The sequence below is a fragment of the Lissotriton vulgaris genome, chromosome 3_1 (genome assembly GCF_964263255.1).
Source record: "Lissotriton vulgaris chromosome 3_1, aLisVul1.2, whole genome shotgun sequence".
Classification (NCBI taxonomy): Eukaryota; Metazoa; Chordata; class Amphibia; order Caudata; family Salamandridae; genus Lissotriton; species Lissotriton vulgaris.
In genome coordinates, this window is record NC_141689.1 from 476,197,631 (window position 1) to 476,214,565 (window position 16,935).

Consider the following 16,935-nt stretch of genomic DNA (forward strand, 5'->3'; position numbering starts at 1 on the left):
AAGGCTGCGCCTTCCTCCTTGCCCCAGGTCGAGGATCAAGTCTCAGAGGAGGCTGACCTACAGGAATTGCGGGAAACTGAGCCTAGGGAATTCGAACTTGATCAAGTTGAATTCTTGGGTTCAGGGGGACCCTCAAGGGAAGACCTGGGGAAGAACCAGTTAGACTGCCCTTCTCTTGAACCCCTCAGACAGCAGGCTGCTGCTGAGGCTGCTGGGAACGCCACAGGTACCCACAAGGTATACTGGGAAGATGGACTCCTGTACACTGAGTCAAGAGACCCCAAGCCTGGCATGACCAGGAGGCTGGTTGTACCCTTGTCTCAGCGTGGTTTCCTACTTACCTTGGCCCACGAGATTCCCTTAGCAGGTCACTTAGGCCAGACGAAAACGTGGGACAGGCTTGTCTCACACTTTCACTGGCCTCACATGAACGAAGATACCAAGGAGTTTTGCCGCTCCTGTGTCACTTGCCAAGCCAGTGGTAAGTCAGGTGGCACGACAAAGGCCCCCCTTATACCAATGCCTGTGGTGGGGGTGCCCTTTGAACGGGTGGGGATCGACATCGTCGGTCCCATGGAACCACCTACAGCATCAGGGCACAAGTTTATACTGGTGGTAGTGGATCATGCCACCAGGTATCCTGAAGCTATTCCCCTTAGGACCACTACAGCACCTGTTGTGGCAAGAGCCCTAGTTGGAGTATTCTCCAGAGTGGGCTTCCCTAAGGAGGTCGTCTCCGACAGAGGTGCAAACTTTATGTCGAGCTACTTAACTGCTATGTGGAAGGAATGTGGTGTTAACTACAAGTTCACTACACCCTATCACCCACAATGCAATGGGCTTGTTGAGAGATTCAACAGGACCCTAAAAGGGATGATTCATGGACTACCAGAAAAGCTTCGGCGTAGATGGGACGTCCTGATCCCCTGCCTCTTGTTCGCCTACAGAGAAGTCCCACAGAAGGGGGTTGGCTACAGCCCTTTTGAACTTTTGTACGGGCATCCTGTAAGGGGACCCCTGTGTTTGGTGAAGGAAGGATGGGAGAGACCTCTCAAAAAGCCTGCAGCCAACATAGTGGACTATGTGCTTGGCCTCCGCTCGCGGATGGCTGAATACATGGAAAAGGCATCTGAAAACCTTAAGGCCAGCCAAGAACTCCAAAAAGCTTGGCATGACCAAAAGGCTGTCTTGACTGTTTACCAGCCCGGACAGAAGGTGTGGGTGTTGGAGCCAGTGGCCCCAGCAGCACTCAAGGACAAATGGTCCGGGCCCTACACCATCCTGGAGAAAAGGAGAGGTCACCTACTTGGTCGACCTGGGAACTCCCCGGAGCCCCCACAGGGTGCTTCATGTCAACAGGCTAAAAGCATATGTCGACAGGAAGGACATGAGTTTGCTCATGGCCCTAGATGAGGGACAGGAGGAGGAGAGTGACCCTCTCCCCGACCTGCTCACTCAGAATCCTGACGATGGATCGGTAGATGGTGTTGTCTTTTGTGGCAGCCTCTCCGAACATCAACAGAGAGACTGTAAACAGGTTCTTCAGTCTTTCAGACATATGTTTTCTCTAACACCCAGCCAGACCGATTGGTGCACCCATGAGGTTGACACTGGTGACAGCCTGCCCGTGAAGAGTAAAATCTACAGGCAGCCTGATCACGTTAGAGACTGCATCAAGAGTGAAGTGCAGAAAATGTTGGAGCTGGGAGTCATTGAACCCTCGGATAGCCCTTGGGCTAGTCCCGTAGTTCTAGTGCCGAAACCTCACACCCAGGGTGGTAAGAGAGAGATGAGGTTTTGCGTAGACTACAGGGGTCTCAATGCAGTCACTAAGACTGACGCCCACCCGATACCAAGGGCAGACGAGCTTATCGATAGATTGGCTTCGGCCAACTACCTAAGTACGTTCGACCTGACAGCTGGGTATTGGCAAATCAGGTTAGCTGAGGACGCCAAGCCTAAAACCGCATTTTCAACCCCTGGTGGGCATTATCAGTTCGTGGTAATGCCCTTCGGTCTGAAAAATGCACCTGCCACCTTCCAACGGTTGGCGAATCAAGTCCTTACTGGGCTGGATGACTTCTGTGCGGCGTATCTTGACGATATCGCTGTCTTTAGCTCCACCTGGGAGGATCACCTGGTCCACCTGCGGAAGACGTTAGAGGCACTGCAAGCAGCAGGTCTCACTATCAAGGCCACCAAGTGCCAGATAGGGCAGACACAGGTTGTATACCTGGGCCACCTTGTAGGTGGAGGTCAGGTTCAGCCACTGGAGAGCAAGATACAGTCAATCAGGGACTGGGCTCCTCCAACCACCCAGACTCAGGTTCGAGCTTTCTTGGGCCTGACTGGATACTACCGGAAATTTGTCAGGAACTATGGTTCCATCGTGACACCATTAAACGAACTGACAAGCAAGAAAATGCCAAAAAAGGTTCAGTGGACAGCGAGCTGTCAAAAAGCATTCGATGACCTAAAGCAGGCCATGTGCACGGCGCCTATCCTCAAGAGTCCGGACTACTCCAAACCATTCATTGTCCAAACAGATGCTTCTGAGTTGGGTGTGGGAGCTGTTCTTTCTCAACTGAATTTTGATGGTCAAGACCAGCCCATTGCTTTTATAAGCAGAAGGCTGACCCCTAGAGAGAAGAATTGGTCAGCTATTGAGAGGGAGGCCTTTGCTGTGGTTTGGGCCCTGAAGAAGCTGAGGCCATACTTGTTTGGCACTCACTTCAAGATTCAGACCGACCATAAGCCCCTCTTGTGGCTAAATCAGATGAAGGGTGAAAACCCCAAACTGCTTAGGTGGTCCATTTCCCTACAGGGGATGGACTTTACAGTGGAACATAGACCTGGTACTGATCATGGCAATGCCGATGGGCTCTCCAGATATTTCCACTTAGAACAAGAAGACTCACCTGGTCAAGGTTAGCTTATTGTTCCGACGTTTGGGGGGGGGTCATGTAGGAGAGTAGGGTCTGCAATCCTATGATCACCCAGATTTTTTGCTTTTGTTTCACTGGTTTACGACTTTCTCTGGCTGTGGGCCTGCTAATCAGACCCACAGCCTGGCTGTTCTCTTTCTAAATTACGATATGTACCCTAGGTGCATTTACCAGTTGGTACTGGGCCACCTTATCAGACCCCGTAACGCAGGGCATAGGTGTACCCAGGGCCGCCAGGGGCTGAAGCAGGTATTATGCCACCCCTGGCTGGCCTCCTAAATTTGACACAACTGGCTGCACGACAGCTGGGGCGAAGACGTGTAACCACCCTTCGCTTTAGGTATAGTAGCTCTATATCTAACCATACAATGGACACCCGAGTTCCTATCAGTCACTCCTATGGCAGGCCTTAACAATCCTGAAGGCAGAGTGCGTGGGCTCGTGTGAGCTAGGTTCAGGCCCGAGCCGAGCCCGGTTGCAGCTTGCGGAATCAAGACCCAATAGCTGTTCCATGATAACGCGTACCATATCGGTAACTCCGGTGTCGCGTTATCAAGGCATGTCGAGTAAGGTGTCATACGAATCGGGGTGCTGCCCTCTCACCAACTCTGGCGATGAGGTTAGCATCCCACCCTTCTAGAGGGACACGACATGTACGTAACTGTGAACCCCGGTTAAAGTTAACTGAAGCCTCAGCTCCACAAAATGGATGCTGCCACCACAGACACGAGTCTGACCTCCTGCTGCTGGGAGTCCTTCCAGCGAGGAGCACTTGGACAAAGGGTTTCCTGTCGAGGGCGCTGTTCGCACCGTCCCAGACAGGGTTTGTGTATTCTGGGTAGGTAGGGCTTTGGCGAGAAGGTGACTGCGGAGTGGCACCCCGGTGCTCACTACGCATCTGCCGGTTAGAACCAGTTCCAGGGGCGACAGCCCTGGCCTGGGGAAAGTCCGGCAGGGGAGAGGGGCGTAACTACCCCCCTTCCTGGGCCCACCCTTAGGGCAGGACCTAGTCATGTACCCACCCCTTTCTTTAGGATAAAGACCGGAGCGGGGACCCTTCCAGATTAGATCATCTTTGAATCAAGAACTACTTTCTACGAAAGGACACTCAAGACTCTTCTCAAGATTTCTCCCTTGTGGCTAAGGAGTAGTCACCCTGCATCAGCGGGCACCATCTAAGAACTCTGCGGTTTGCTGCAAGTCCTTCCTCAAGGATCCGACGGCCCAGCTCGACGAGAACCGGCTTCCCTGGCACCTCTGACCTCTACCCACGTCATCAGCTCAGCTGTGATCTGTGGGTGCGACGAGACCTCGAGGGACCGGTCATCATCAGAACCTGCACGCTCTTAAAAACCAGCACGACCATCGAGGTAACTCTCTGGTGAGTGCTCTGGGGTCCGAGAAGCCCCGACCCTGAGCCGCTCTAGCACCGAAGTGCAGTCTCCCAGCATCTCCACGATCTGCGTGGGGCCCTTCTGCTCGCTGCTCAGCACGTTGTCTGGTCACTCGCCGCTGGCTTGTGCCCTTCTGTGACGACATCCGAGAATCATCACTGCTGGTCTGGTTGCTCCAGACTGGCCCTTGCTTCCATCTTTGCGAGAAGCACCCCGGACCCTCCTGGTCCACTCAAGACGCCATCTTAGGCCCACCACGTGGCCCTGAGATCTGCCAAGGCTTGTTGCCCCATCCTGGGTCCAGCGACGCCGACAGCATCATCCTTCGTGGGACAGCTCGCACCTCCACCGTGGTCGCCGACAACGCCTCCTGGTCCGTGAGACTGCAGAGCCTAGCGTCGCCCACTCACCTGGTCGAGGTGACGGCCAACCGGTGCCATCCTGGTACCCTCTGACTACTGGCTAGTAGTACGAACTTGGTCCCCTCTGCTTTCAGGTTTCATCAATCTCCGATCCAGGCTTGGATCTCTACGAACTATTCAGCACTGGTCGCCGGCCAGCAACTCCTTTCTTCCGGCTCCTGGCTCGTCAGCGAAGACCCCGACGCCTGTAAGACTTGTGCAGCCGCAGCCCTCGTGGCTAGGTAACTCGGCATTTCGGTGCCTGCATAGCCTCCTTACTCTAGGGTCCCGAGTCCCTCGCTTCCGACTTGCCTTATCGGGTCCGCCCGAGACCTTAACCTTTCCGTGTCCCCGGACACTTGTGTTAATTGTGCACTTGAAGTATTTGCTAAAGAGATTTGGTTTGTGCTTAGTACCCTGTCCTCATAAAGAGTACAGGGCTGTTGTGATTCTTAATAAATATCCTGTTTATTTTCATAACACTTGTGTGGTGTCCTTTCACTGGGTGTTCAAGGGGTACATGTGTGGTAAACAGCTGGCTTAACACGCCCTCTCGAGTCTTTAGCCTTAGACTGCTCGTATCCACGCTACTAGGATAGCTGGTCTTTAGGTTGACTTACAACCAAACACCATAAGGGTCGTTGGAACGATACATAGCGGTCGCTAGAATAGCGAACGTTGCATATCGGGCCAACTTCTCACAATGAGCATATCTGTTCAGACTGCACCTCCTGTTTTGAACATTTCTGATAATCCAGAGATACTACCCAGAGCGACTGATGATCAGAGTTCCATTGAACTGTCAATAACTAGGGCCACTCTGACGTTAATGGGCATAGACTCCGATTACAGTCATGACTATAGGCTCAATACATTTGACATTATTTCTATGCCTCTGGATCTCCTACCTGCAAAGGATATGGAAAAAGCTTGTAGATGAGCTTGCTTTCCCCATGCTGCAGGTGTGCAACCAAACCTTGAAGGTCCGTAGGGTACCCCAAACCTGGAAGAAAGCAATTGACACCCTACTTATGAAGAAATAATCAGCTGATCCTGAGGTTTTGAGTAATTATAGGCCCAATTCACTCCTTTCTTTACCAGTGAACATTCTGAAGCGATATGTGAGCAGAAGTTTCATCTCAATATCTGGAATTCCAGTCTCTCCTTGTGGATCACCAATTTCACTTTCGACCTGGACATGGTATGGAGTCAGCCCTACTTGTAGCTTTGGACGATCTACGGATACGGGTAGACAGCAGGCAGTCGACAATCCTGATCACGCTTGACTTCTCGGCCGCCTCTGACAAGGTAGACCATAAAATTCTGCCTTCCAAGCTATCCTCAATCGGTGAGAAAGGCACAGCACTAAACTGGGTGGAATCCTACTTATTGGACAAGTGTCAGGCTGTCTCTTTGCCCCCCTACTACTCTGCTTTCAAAATGCTGTGACAGAGAGTACCACAGGGCTCTGCACTCAGCCTATTATTTAACATCTATATGAAGGCCAATTATCATTTAGATAAAGAAGCATGACATTAGTGCGGTTAATTATGCCGATGACACCCAACTGATTTTATCCCTCAATAACAATCAAGAGGAGGCAGTAATGGCGTTCCATAGAGGCATGCTGGAAATGGGCAGCTGGATGAATGCAAATTCATTAAAACTCATTGTGGACAAAACAGAGTTTGTGTGCTGTTTGGCATGCATTCCTTTGACTCTCCCCTCCAATTTTGTATCCATCCCACCCGGTGATGAGTTACTGTAATCTGACATGGTTCGTAACTTGGGGGTCATCTTCAACAACAAGTTATCTCTGGAGACCTTGAAAGTAGCAGGCACATGATTAGCACTATTACGAAGTCTTAGAAAGGTACTATCGCTGCTGTCTACTCAAGCTAAATTGCTTGTCGTGTGTACCATCATACTCCGTAGGTTAGACTCCTGTAACGCCTTTTTACTGGGGGCCCTGGGGTATCTTTTGAATAGACTGTATAGAGTTCAAGTGCCTGCAGCAAACCTCGCCTTAAACAGACCTCGCAGATCATCAGCATCTGATGCCTTGAAAGGACTGCACTGCCTGCCATTAAAGCAGCCGATTTGGTTTAAAGCAAAGTGCACTGTGTTCAGGGCACTAAAGAGTGCTGGCCTGGTACCCCTACAAAGAAGACTAAAGGGGTATACCCCGGGGCGACAACTCCGCTCCAGGCAAATTTGGTCTGCATCAATAGTTTTGGAAGGCAGGCCAAGGGAGCTGGGCCTTCTCAAGCAAAGCGGCCCAGCCAACTCTTGGAAAAGCAACAGCTCTGTTACAATTTAAGAAAGATCTAAATACATGGCTCTTCCCTAAATAAATACACGACCCATTAATCTTGATGTTTGCATGCAGCAGGGGTATCTACAAGCATTACACAAGAAATTGACAGTAGGGAATAATGTGCAGGGGTATCTATCCACTCGCCTCAGCGCCAGGATACCAGTTTGGTGACAGTTGTGCTCCACAAATAGAGTAATAAAAAAAATAAGAGAAGAAAGCAAAGTCGTTTCAGGTTGTGTAACCTAAGGAAAATATCCGTTTATGGCTTACAAGAGCAATCATGGTTTACTCTCTAGAAAAAAAATTAACTAGAATTGGTTAATAAATTGTTACGATGAAAATACACTAAAATCAAAACTTTTGTTAAAAGAAATATGGTACATTTATAGGGATGTATTTTTAGGTTTAATGTGCAATAACTCCTCATTTGTAGGCTCATATCGACAGAAGAACTGGATTGCAGTTTTAATGAGATTGAAGCTTTCCCATCATCGATTGGACAGCTTGCTAATCTGCGGACATTTGCTGCGGATCACAACTTCTTAACACAATTGCCTCCAGAGGTATGTGCTTTCTGTTTTATTCTTTTCATTGTATTAGTGCTAGATAAGTTATGAACCTAACTAAAAGCTTTTTATCTATTTCCACAGTGTTACATTCTCAGTTTATGGGAGTCACTTAGCTAGTCAATCAATAGTCCCAGAAATCTTTTAAAATTTTCAAATCCGTGATTGCCAAACTTTTTAGAACCATGGCCCACTTTTTCGAAGACAAACTCTCGTGACCCATCTACCCTTAATGGGTATGAGATTTGTTTTATGTAATTAAGGCATTGTGTGGTAGCACGTTGTCGTGTACAGAAAGCACATTTTCAATTGAAATGGGCACTAACTTTGCACAGACCTACAGTTGTACTGATTAAACTATATAATATATGGACTTTAAATGATAATGTTTGGAAATGTGGTTTCTAACTGTTAAATGTGTATAGTTCGTTTACTGGTATTTACATTGTGTGTGTTGCAAAAAAAAAACGACACCCTGAGATTATCATACAAATCACCTTAAAAACACCACTCACTTCACAGTCAGAGAAAGAAAACACCAATTTCGTGTTAAAAGAATAAGTAGCAACTTGACATTTAACCTCTTCCGGCGAAGAACTGCAAATGTGACCAGATAAACACGGATTTTAAAGGCATCTTTATTCATTGCTTGGAAATCCTGACCAACCAAAAATCGTCTTAGGACCAACAGTTTGGGGAACACTGTTTAAAGTGTTCCAGTATAAAGAGCCTGCGTTATATACATTGCTCCTTATTGTGCTGGTGTTACCTTTATGGTCCCCTGCTCCTCTTCCTTTGTTCAAAATTTCAGTGATCTGCCAGGATTAAAAGCTGTGTTGTGGTTCATTTTACACTTTCGGCACCTAATGTGTCTTTCCTTTTTGTTTTACTTTCATTAGAATTGTATGTTTTTTCGGTGGCATCATGTCTTGTTCCACTTTGTTTTGTTAGTTTGCTTGTTTTAGATAATGCTTGGTGGTACCTTTTTGCACTGTTTGATCCTGGTCATGCTGGCCTTTTAGTGTCCTTTGATGTAGTTGCCTTCTGTTCACTCTGTGAGGGTGCTGCTTCAAATGTAAAGCTGATGTCACTTGGGGCGATGCAAGACGAGCCTTTACCTGTCCTGTGTAGCTAGCTGTGCTGCTTACGTTCTTCTGCTTACATGTAGTTAAGAATAAGCCAGTCTTGTGATCACTACTGCGATTAATTCCATTTCTGCTAAACCTCCTCAGTATATGGTAGCTGGTCTCCGGTTCCCATCTTTGAGAGTAGTCTCTTTGCGGCTGTGATTGCCATGCAAGAAGACCATTCAAATAGGTCCTTAACTCATTTTCAATCCAAAAGTCCCTTCAGCACTGACTAATATAGATGTAATGCAAGCTCCCATTCAAAACATTAACATTTTTGTATATAAAAACATATTGTATCCCGTATTAATTCTTCTCATCCGGTGAGCCGAGATTTCCTCAGATTCCTCTCTTTCCTCCGGTTGGCATCTCCAATTGGGTCTACTCTTTTCTATACGCAATGTGTGTCATGGATAACAAACACACGTCTCCTGCCCTTGTAGGTGGTAAAGTGACTAAAAGAGACCAGTTGTTTATCACTCATAGGAGCTCATTCCAAGGCTCAACGTGATTCAGGGTTCTCTTAAAGAACTAGGGGTAAACTGAGAAGAAGTGGCGATTCCCAGATGTTTAGGAGTGCAGTCCGCTCGAGGGATCTGTGGGGTAGTTAAGAATGCGGAGTCCTTTTATGAAAATCTGATTAAAATTAGGAAGGATAAATAGATGTTCCTAGGGGAGTTTTCGGGTGTCCATTCGAAATACAGTAAATAACAACAAAGCAGCTATTTGCTAACATTTTGATTATTTTTCCACTATTGGCACCCTTAATCCTATTTCATAAAAGAAAAGTTGGTGCAAGTCTCCAAATTGAACGCGAAGAATACTCACATGCATCCTTATTAACACAGAGATTGGTGGCAGGAGTTTATCCACAAAGAATATTATCATCCTTTCCTGGAGGGAACTGCATTACCCCCTTATAAATAACCATAATTAAGGGAGTTTGAGATTATAATTGGATGCACACATTTATCTACAAGTACCATAGATTTAGGTGTGCATGCCTAGGCATGTTTTGTAAATCCGATAAAAGTAGCTGTATTTAGATGGTAGGAAGGAAATGTGGATTTTAGTATTCTATAAAATCTTTGTGATCTGGGTCTGTGTCGCTCGAAATTATTTGAGTAGGTATTCTGACGCTCTGGCCTGCATTATGGGGTGTTACGTTCAGTGTTGGAAGAGGGGAACTAATGTTGAATTCTTCGATTACTAGTGAGTTTGAGATGCTTCACTTCCAAAATTCTAAGCTGCGCTTCCACCTACAAACATTGTTTCAAGTCTATCGGAATTTTGCTGTGATTGTAAACCTGTGTAACAAGCTTTGGAAGATACCTTGATCATCTCTGCTGCATTATTACCTACTGGTCTCTTGAACTGCAAATGGTGTCTATCACTTTTCAAAACATATGTAAGTTTGGTATTTTTATTCGCTCCAGAAGGTAATTTTTCTGCAATCAATTTACACTTACTTTATCAAGTGTGCATATTCACGATAGAAGGAGAATGGGCCTGTATGTTCCCTCCCTCCTTTTTCTGCAATCAATTTACACTTACTTTATCAAGTGCGCATATTCAAGATAGAATGAGAATGGGCCTGTATGTTCCCTCCCAACTCCACGAAACAAAGAAGCAACTATAAGGCAAGCAGCAGTTATTTCAAATTATGCATTTCAAAGAGCATCACAAAGGAGTTGTTTTTGTTTTTACACAAGGAGAAGGTAGGCACACAGCTCAATGGGGTACTGCGACTGTTAACTAGCCTTGGAAGTAGAAAAAGATGGAAGGCTATCCTGTAGCAGCATCCTTTGGCAAGGTCAATAAAAGTCATAATCTGTTATCAAGACACACAGAACAAATAGTTGAACCTTCGGATTCCAGCTCTTCTGCAGATGAGGCTGTCACTGAATGCGGAGAAGTAATCAAAGCATGGGTGTTTTCTCCATGTCTGTCTTGAAGGTTTAGAGATTAGAGTTACTATAGATCCTTGCAGTCCTCAAGATGCAGCAGGCTTCTATTACCAATGAACAAGATGTTGATTCAAGATTAAGTCTTCTTGCGTCTTATGTCTTTGAGCAGGCTGTCACAAAGACAGTTTGACTTCTTGAGGCGATTGTTGTTGTCAATGGGCCCTTTGTTGAAAATGTTTGATGTTTATAAGATGGTTGGAATTGTGCTACAGGGTCTTCCAGTTTGAGTTGCTATTGAGTAGTCTTGATGACAGAACAGCTTTTTCTCAGCGTAATAATACACGTTGCTTTTATTGACCTTAGTTTACTTCTGCTGTTAAGACAGGAAATTTTGTCAACATAAATTTAAGTTCTATGATTAAGGCCAGTGTATAATGGAACCAAAAAGTCTTCTTTCGATACGTACCGACTCATAATGTCAGAACGCATCTCCAATGAATTAACTATGAATTCATGAGAGGTGCTATTGAAGTGATGTATCCAGGGTTGAGACTAGGTAGGTATATAATTCAAGAAAGACATGTGATCTACATGCAAGTGCATGTTTTCTCCTATGCCTATATTAATTTGCAGTGATGTAATATTAATAGCTGTAATCTATACTTGTATTTTTACATTTGTATTAGTAATGTATCTCCTTATTGTCAACAGTCTGAAAGGTGTTTTGTTCTGCTAATATTATTAAATAAGGAAGTTCTATAGTATTTGCAAGATGGTTGCATTTGTTTAAACTAGACTTGTTAACTATGTTGAGGGACACTTATTACACATGTCTTCAAACTTAGAAGTGGCATCCATCTTTCATAAAGACACATAGCTGATATTAAGTAGGTTCCTGAAGGCGGGCACTGCTTGATATGGACGGTTATGAAAAATACTGCAGAAATGCAGTTCTCCAAGTATAAGAAATAAGTAAAATCTTTCCATTTGTTTTACCGTATTCTAAGGCTTTGTTTAAAAACTACTGAAAGTGGTTCCTGAGCACCATGGACTGTATAAAACATTTAGACAAATTAGCATCAAAGAAACAAAACAGAAAAGTTTGAGCATATAAGTATTAAAGCAACCTAGCAACAATGCACTCATTCAACTATAAAATGAGACCCGCTAACACCCCCACCTGCTTTCTTCTGCATCCCCCTTTCCCGCCACATAGCATGCTTCAAGCCGCAAAATGACTAGGACTAGCTTTGGGCTCCTGGTTATTTCTTGGCACTGTATATTCCTCTGGGTTCACAGTGCACAAATAAGTAACTAACCTGCTCGGATACTTGTAATAACACCATCTCCAAGTAGTATGGTTCTTTACACGTTGCTTCACAAACGGCCTCTGGTCTCATTCATATTGTTGTTATTCCTGTTTCTGTCATTAGCATTTCGGTCATTGATGATACTTCACAAAAATTTGTATTTATGCTTCGGTATAATGTATCCTTATTATATTATTCAGAAATAAATAATGCATATATTATTAACAGTGTACCCTAACATTGCTTACAGAATTCTCTCATGTAAGCAGTAAAGGTGTACAAAAACGTTTCTAATGCTAGTGCTTTCGTTTATGCTCTAATGAATCTGGCACAAACTATTACCGAATAGATCAGTCTGTTTTCCTGTTTAATCTTCTTTAAGCAGAATCTAATTCTTTTTTTTAGGTCGGAAATTGGAAATATGTAACAGTGCTGTTTCTGCATTCCAACAAGCTCGAGGTGCTCCCTGAGGAAATGGGCGACATGCAGAGATTAAAAGTCATCAATCTAAGTGACAATAGGTTTGTGAAACTTTACGCCAATTTATTTTGATAGTTTTATATGGCAGAATATTCCTTCATCGCGCAAACAATTGTGTAGCTTAATGTTTTGATAGATTTTATGAAGATTGTTTGCTTACAGTGCATTCTATTTGACAGGGAATTAAGTAAATGTGCGACAGAGTACAATTTTAGAATATTCGTTTTTATTAGCGTCAGTAGCATATGAAATGTTATGATTGGACGGCCAGCATATATTTCTTAATGTGTTTCCAGGTAACCATCTAACGTAATTACGCGTGATGGTTACATTCTAGTTTTGAAAGCTTTTGTGGGTTTTTAAAGGGTTAACAATGGATTGGGCAAGACAAGTTTCTTTTAAATGTGTTTTTTATTAGAGAAGGGCAAGCCAGAGACTACAAAGAGCCGAGCCTGGAGATGATATTTTTGTAAATCATCGAAATGCCTTAAATTGTACCCAGTATATGTACAAATAAGCCATATTTTCATTTATGTAACATTACAGACAGCAGCAACATAGCCAGCACCATAAAAGGGACAGCAGCAATGTAGCATGACATAGAAGCTTCATCTTACATAAAAACATAGACAGCAACTACATAACGTAGAAAGCAACTAAATAAGAGGCCGCTACATAGCAGAACACACCAAACAGCACCTATATAACAAAGACAGCAGCATAAAATAACATAATAAAGACAGTAGCAACATAGCATACAGCAGCTCCATAACATAGGCAGCAATCATATAACATAACAGGGGCAATAAGTAAGTAAGTAAGTTTTTATTTGTTTGATTAATTAAAATCTTACAAAAATGTTACCTTAGAAAAAAGATTTTCAGCATCATTACACATTTAAAACATCGTGCAAATAGTAGGTGTCATTAAAAGTAATAGAAAATGTCATTAAAAGTAATGACTAGATAAAATTTTCCTTGAGACCTTTGGCAATCACATTTAAAATTTTTACAAAAGCAGCATTCATTGGTAGGTCGTTCGAACTTAAGCACGCCATTATTGCTTGTCTACAGGTTGTTATTTCTCGTGCATTGAACAACCTCCTAAGGATTAATCTCCTTTCTGAGTCGATGGCATGGCACAGACATACCAAGTGCACAATGTCTTCTTTTCCCCCCTTACAAAGTCTGCATAATGTATGACCCTCGTTTGACTTCCAGGGCGGAAGATGACACAACCCTGGCCATAGACCAAAGCGTGCTCCTATAAATGTTTGCTTACTTTGCACTGACCATGCAGTATAAAGATAAGGTTGGGCTTGTCTTTTTTTGTAGCCGTTTATGATCGGCCATGAGTGCTTGCGTTTTACTAATAGGGCTTTGTCTTTTAGCAGCGATAGGTGAGTAACCAGCTTATTGATTGTTTTTTTGAAGCTTTCCTGCGTTATTGTGTTTTCCCAGATTGCTGATATTCCAAATTCTTCTTTTGCGTTGTTTAGGTATTTCCATGCTTGCAGTTTCTGGTTATCTTTCACCTCTCTCCACAAAGCTATAGACAATTGATTGTCCTGATCATTTTTTACTCTATTCCAAACTTTTAATATTTGGCCTTGCCGGGCATACAACTGATTGTTCATACCAAATTCCATCCTTATTTGCGCTTGTGAGGCGTTACGTGGTAAGGTGAATACTATGTTATAGGTTTTTGCCACAGCATTATTGATAAGAAGAGCATCCTTCCCATTTAGCACTTCAGCACCGTATGTTAAAGATGGTAATAGTTTGGCAGCTATGATTTTTAACAGTGGCCCATATGACAGTGCAGATAGATTCTTTTGTAGGGTTCTAAATGCTGCGATCAAACTGTTCGCCTTCCTTACAATATCTTCCCTTCCCAGGGGCAATAGCAAGAAGGACATTTAGGTCCACTTTTCTTGCCGATGTGTGATGTTGCAATGCTGTCCATGGACATAGGGATCAGTGATGTGCAGCAGGAGCAGCGGCACCGGGGCCATGGTTTTGTTTTTACATCTCCATTTTGGATGCTTTTATTGCTCAGCATTGCAGAAGAGGAGCCCATTTGCCTTGCTGTATTAGGACCCATGTTACATACATAGGGGTCCCAGTTGGAACAGAATTTGGTACACAAAGGAAATTACTTTTGAAAAAATCAAGAAAATCGGTATTGTATTTACAGAGAGATGTTTTTAATTTACATCCTCGGTTGTAGATTGGTTACACATACATTTCTCAAAATAGTGCAGGTGTCCTCGATGCCCAAAGGGGGGCATGGTGAAAGAGGGACAGGGGGGAAGGTAGTGCAGGTAGTGCGGGTATAGACAAGTTGCAAAAGAAATCGTGGGTGGTCATTTATACATTTTAGAAATGATACCACAGAGGCATATTCATATTGCCAAACACATAGTTACTCTCAGCATTCATAATCCTATACCAACAAATTAACACAACCAAAAAATGAGCTGTTGTTATTGACTAGGCGACAGTAGGATTATGTCGACGTTTCGACCCCAAGGTTGTAGGCTGATTCTTGCCCTACTGCGGGGTCTTCATCAGGACCAGTGGGGACAGGGTGGTGAGGGGTTTGGGCGGGTACCTAAAAGCCACTTGAGTAGACGTGGCCCCTTCTACGAACGTGCGGAGGGCCCGAAGGCTCCGGAGAACAAGGAGAGCGTCAACCCGAGGGGACGACCCTGGATGTCCTCTTTATATTCTTAGATCTATTCAAACGTTGAGTAGACCCACTCTAGGAGCTGTTGGAACTATGGCCGGTATCCGAGCACAAATCACGGATTACTAGGAAGTATCATTCAATGCACGCGTAAAACCAATTTTTTGGTTGTGTTAATTTGTTGGTATAGGATTATGAATGCTGAGAGTAACTATGTGTTTGGCAATATGAATATGCCTCTGTGGTATCATTTCTAAAATGTATAAATGACCACCCACGATTTCTTTTGCAACTTGTCTATACCCGCACTACCTTCCCCCCTGTCCCTCTTTCACCTTGCCCCCCTTTGGGCATCGAGGACACCTGCACTATTTTGAGAAATGTATGTGTAACCAATCTACAACCGAGGATGTAAATTAAAAACATCTCTCTGTAAATACAATACCGATTTTCTTGATTTTTTTAGACGAACACGGCATATCTCGATTAGATGGTTGGATTGCTATATATCGGCTCACAACGTTTGAAAATGGGAACTGGAAATTCTATAGTAGTCGCCTCTACCTTTCACAGGTTAACACCTTCAGTGGCAGAGGTTCTGTGCACAGCTCTGCCAGGCACTTTCCTCGATGATTGCACAGACTTTGTACAAAGATCAGAGGGCCGCCTCCTTGACTTTTGTGTCCTCTGAAATTTCAGAAAGTCACACTGGCTACACCTTTCTATGGCTTGTATATAGCTATCTGTACACTCGTCAATAGGGCAGTAAAGCTTTAAAACATGGTGGTCTTTGTTACTGAAGATATCAAGGACAAATTATAAGAAGGCCAACTACTCTCCAAGAATGACAATTGTGATACTGTTGTGTTTCTATAGATCTGGTGGATCTGGACTCCAGGGGTACACCCGGGCATTGCACTCGAATTGAATTCTGAAAAAATGGACAAAATGGTTTTAATGACCTGACTCTGATTAGGTAGTAAATTCCACTCTTCATGTGATTGCAACTGAGATAGATACAGGTATGTCCATGGTTCGATCTAAGCGATGGGAGCCCTTTCAGAAAAACCAGCAAGGAATAGAATATCCTCTGTTTACCACATGTAGCTAACATTAAAGACTAACATGATTAGAGCGACACAAAGGGGGTGTTCTGGATGGGGTCCTATCTCTGCCAAGTAGTTATTCAACTTGCTCCTTCCCTTCCCTCTCGTGTCATTGTAGACTAGAGGAAGGAAAGACAGGAGAGGGTTAAATTATTCCTTCTTGATGAGTGTAATCATTTTTACTCCGCTAGGAGTGCATCCATACTGGCTTGATTGCTGCAGTTATCAAGCCAGGCCAAACCCAGAAACTTAGTAGTGCCCTATTTGCTTCTTCTGAGATGTGTTCAGCCATCATCAGAGCTTCCAGGAGTAGTACTGGCTCCCAAGCTAGTTTGATTTGCTCTCTGAGGCTCATGATCAGCCGATCCAATGTGTCCTGCCTAGCTGGAGAGCCGTCACATCAGATCGTTGGGTCTTGCAATTTTTTAAACTATTCCCCACCTTCCATCAGATTTCCCACCTCTTATTTCTCCCCACACTAGAGTGATTTTGGCAGACCATGCCACTATCTTGATGCAAGAAGTCAGTTTCCTATGGACAAAAGTGCCATTGAGTGGGTGCTGGTTTTGGAGAAGGATAAAAGGTGCGATTTGTGCTAATTTCTCATCCCAAGGATGGATTGAGACGTCACTCTGGTTCAGATTCTCTCTGCTCAGGATCCTGGGGACGAAACGGCGCCCTAGACTTGCAGGAT

At 44.4% G+C, this 16,935-nt stretch overlaps 1 protein-coding gene across 1 annotated transcript in view; it reads left to right on the forward strand.

Annotated features, from left to right (window-relative positions):
• Positions 1 to 16,935, forward strand: part of ERBIN (erbb2 interacting protein) — a 710,182-nt gene that overhangs the window by 651,823 nt on the left and 41,424 nt on the right. Inside the window, exons 13-14 of the mRNA XM_086963488.1 lie at positions 7,491 to 7,620; positions 12,373 to 12,488. Coding sequence (XP_086819614.1) covers positions 7,491 to 7,620; positions 12,373 to 12,488 — 246 coding nt within the window. The remainder of the gene's footprint in view (positions 1 to 7,490; positions 7,621 to 12,372; positions 12,489 to 16,935) is intronic.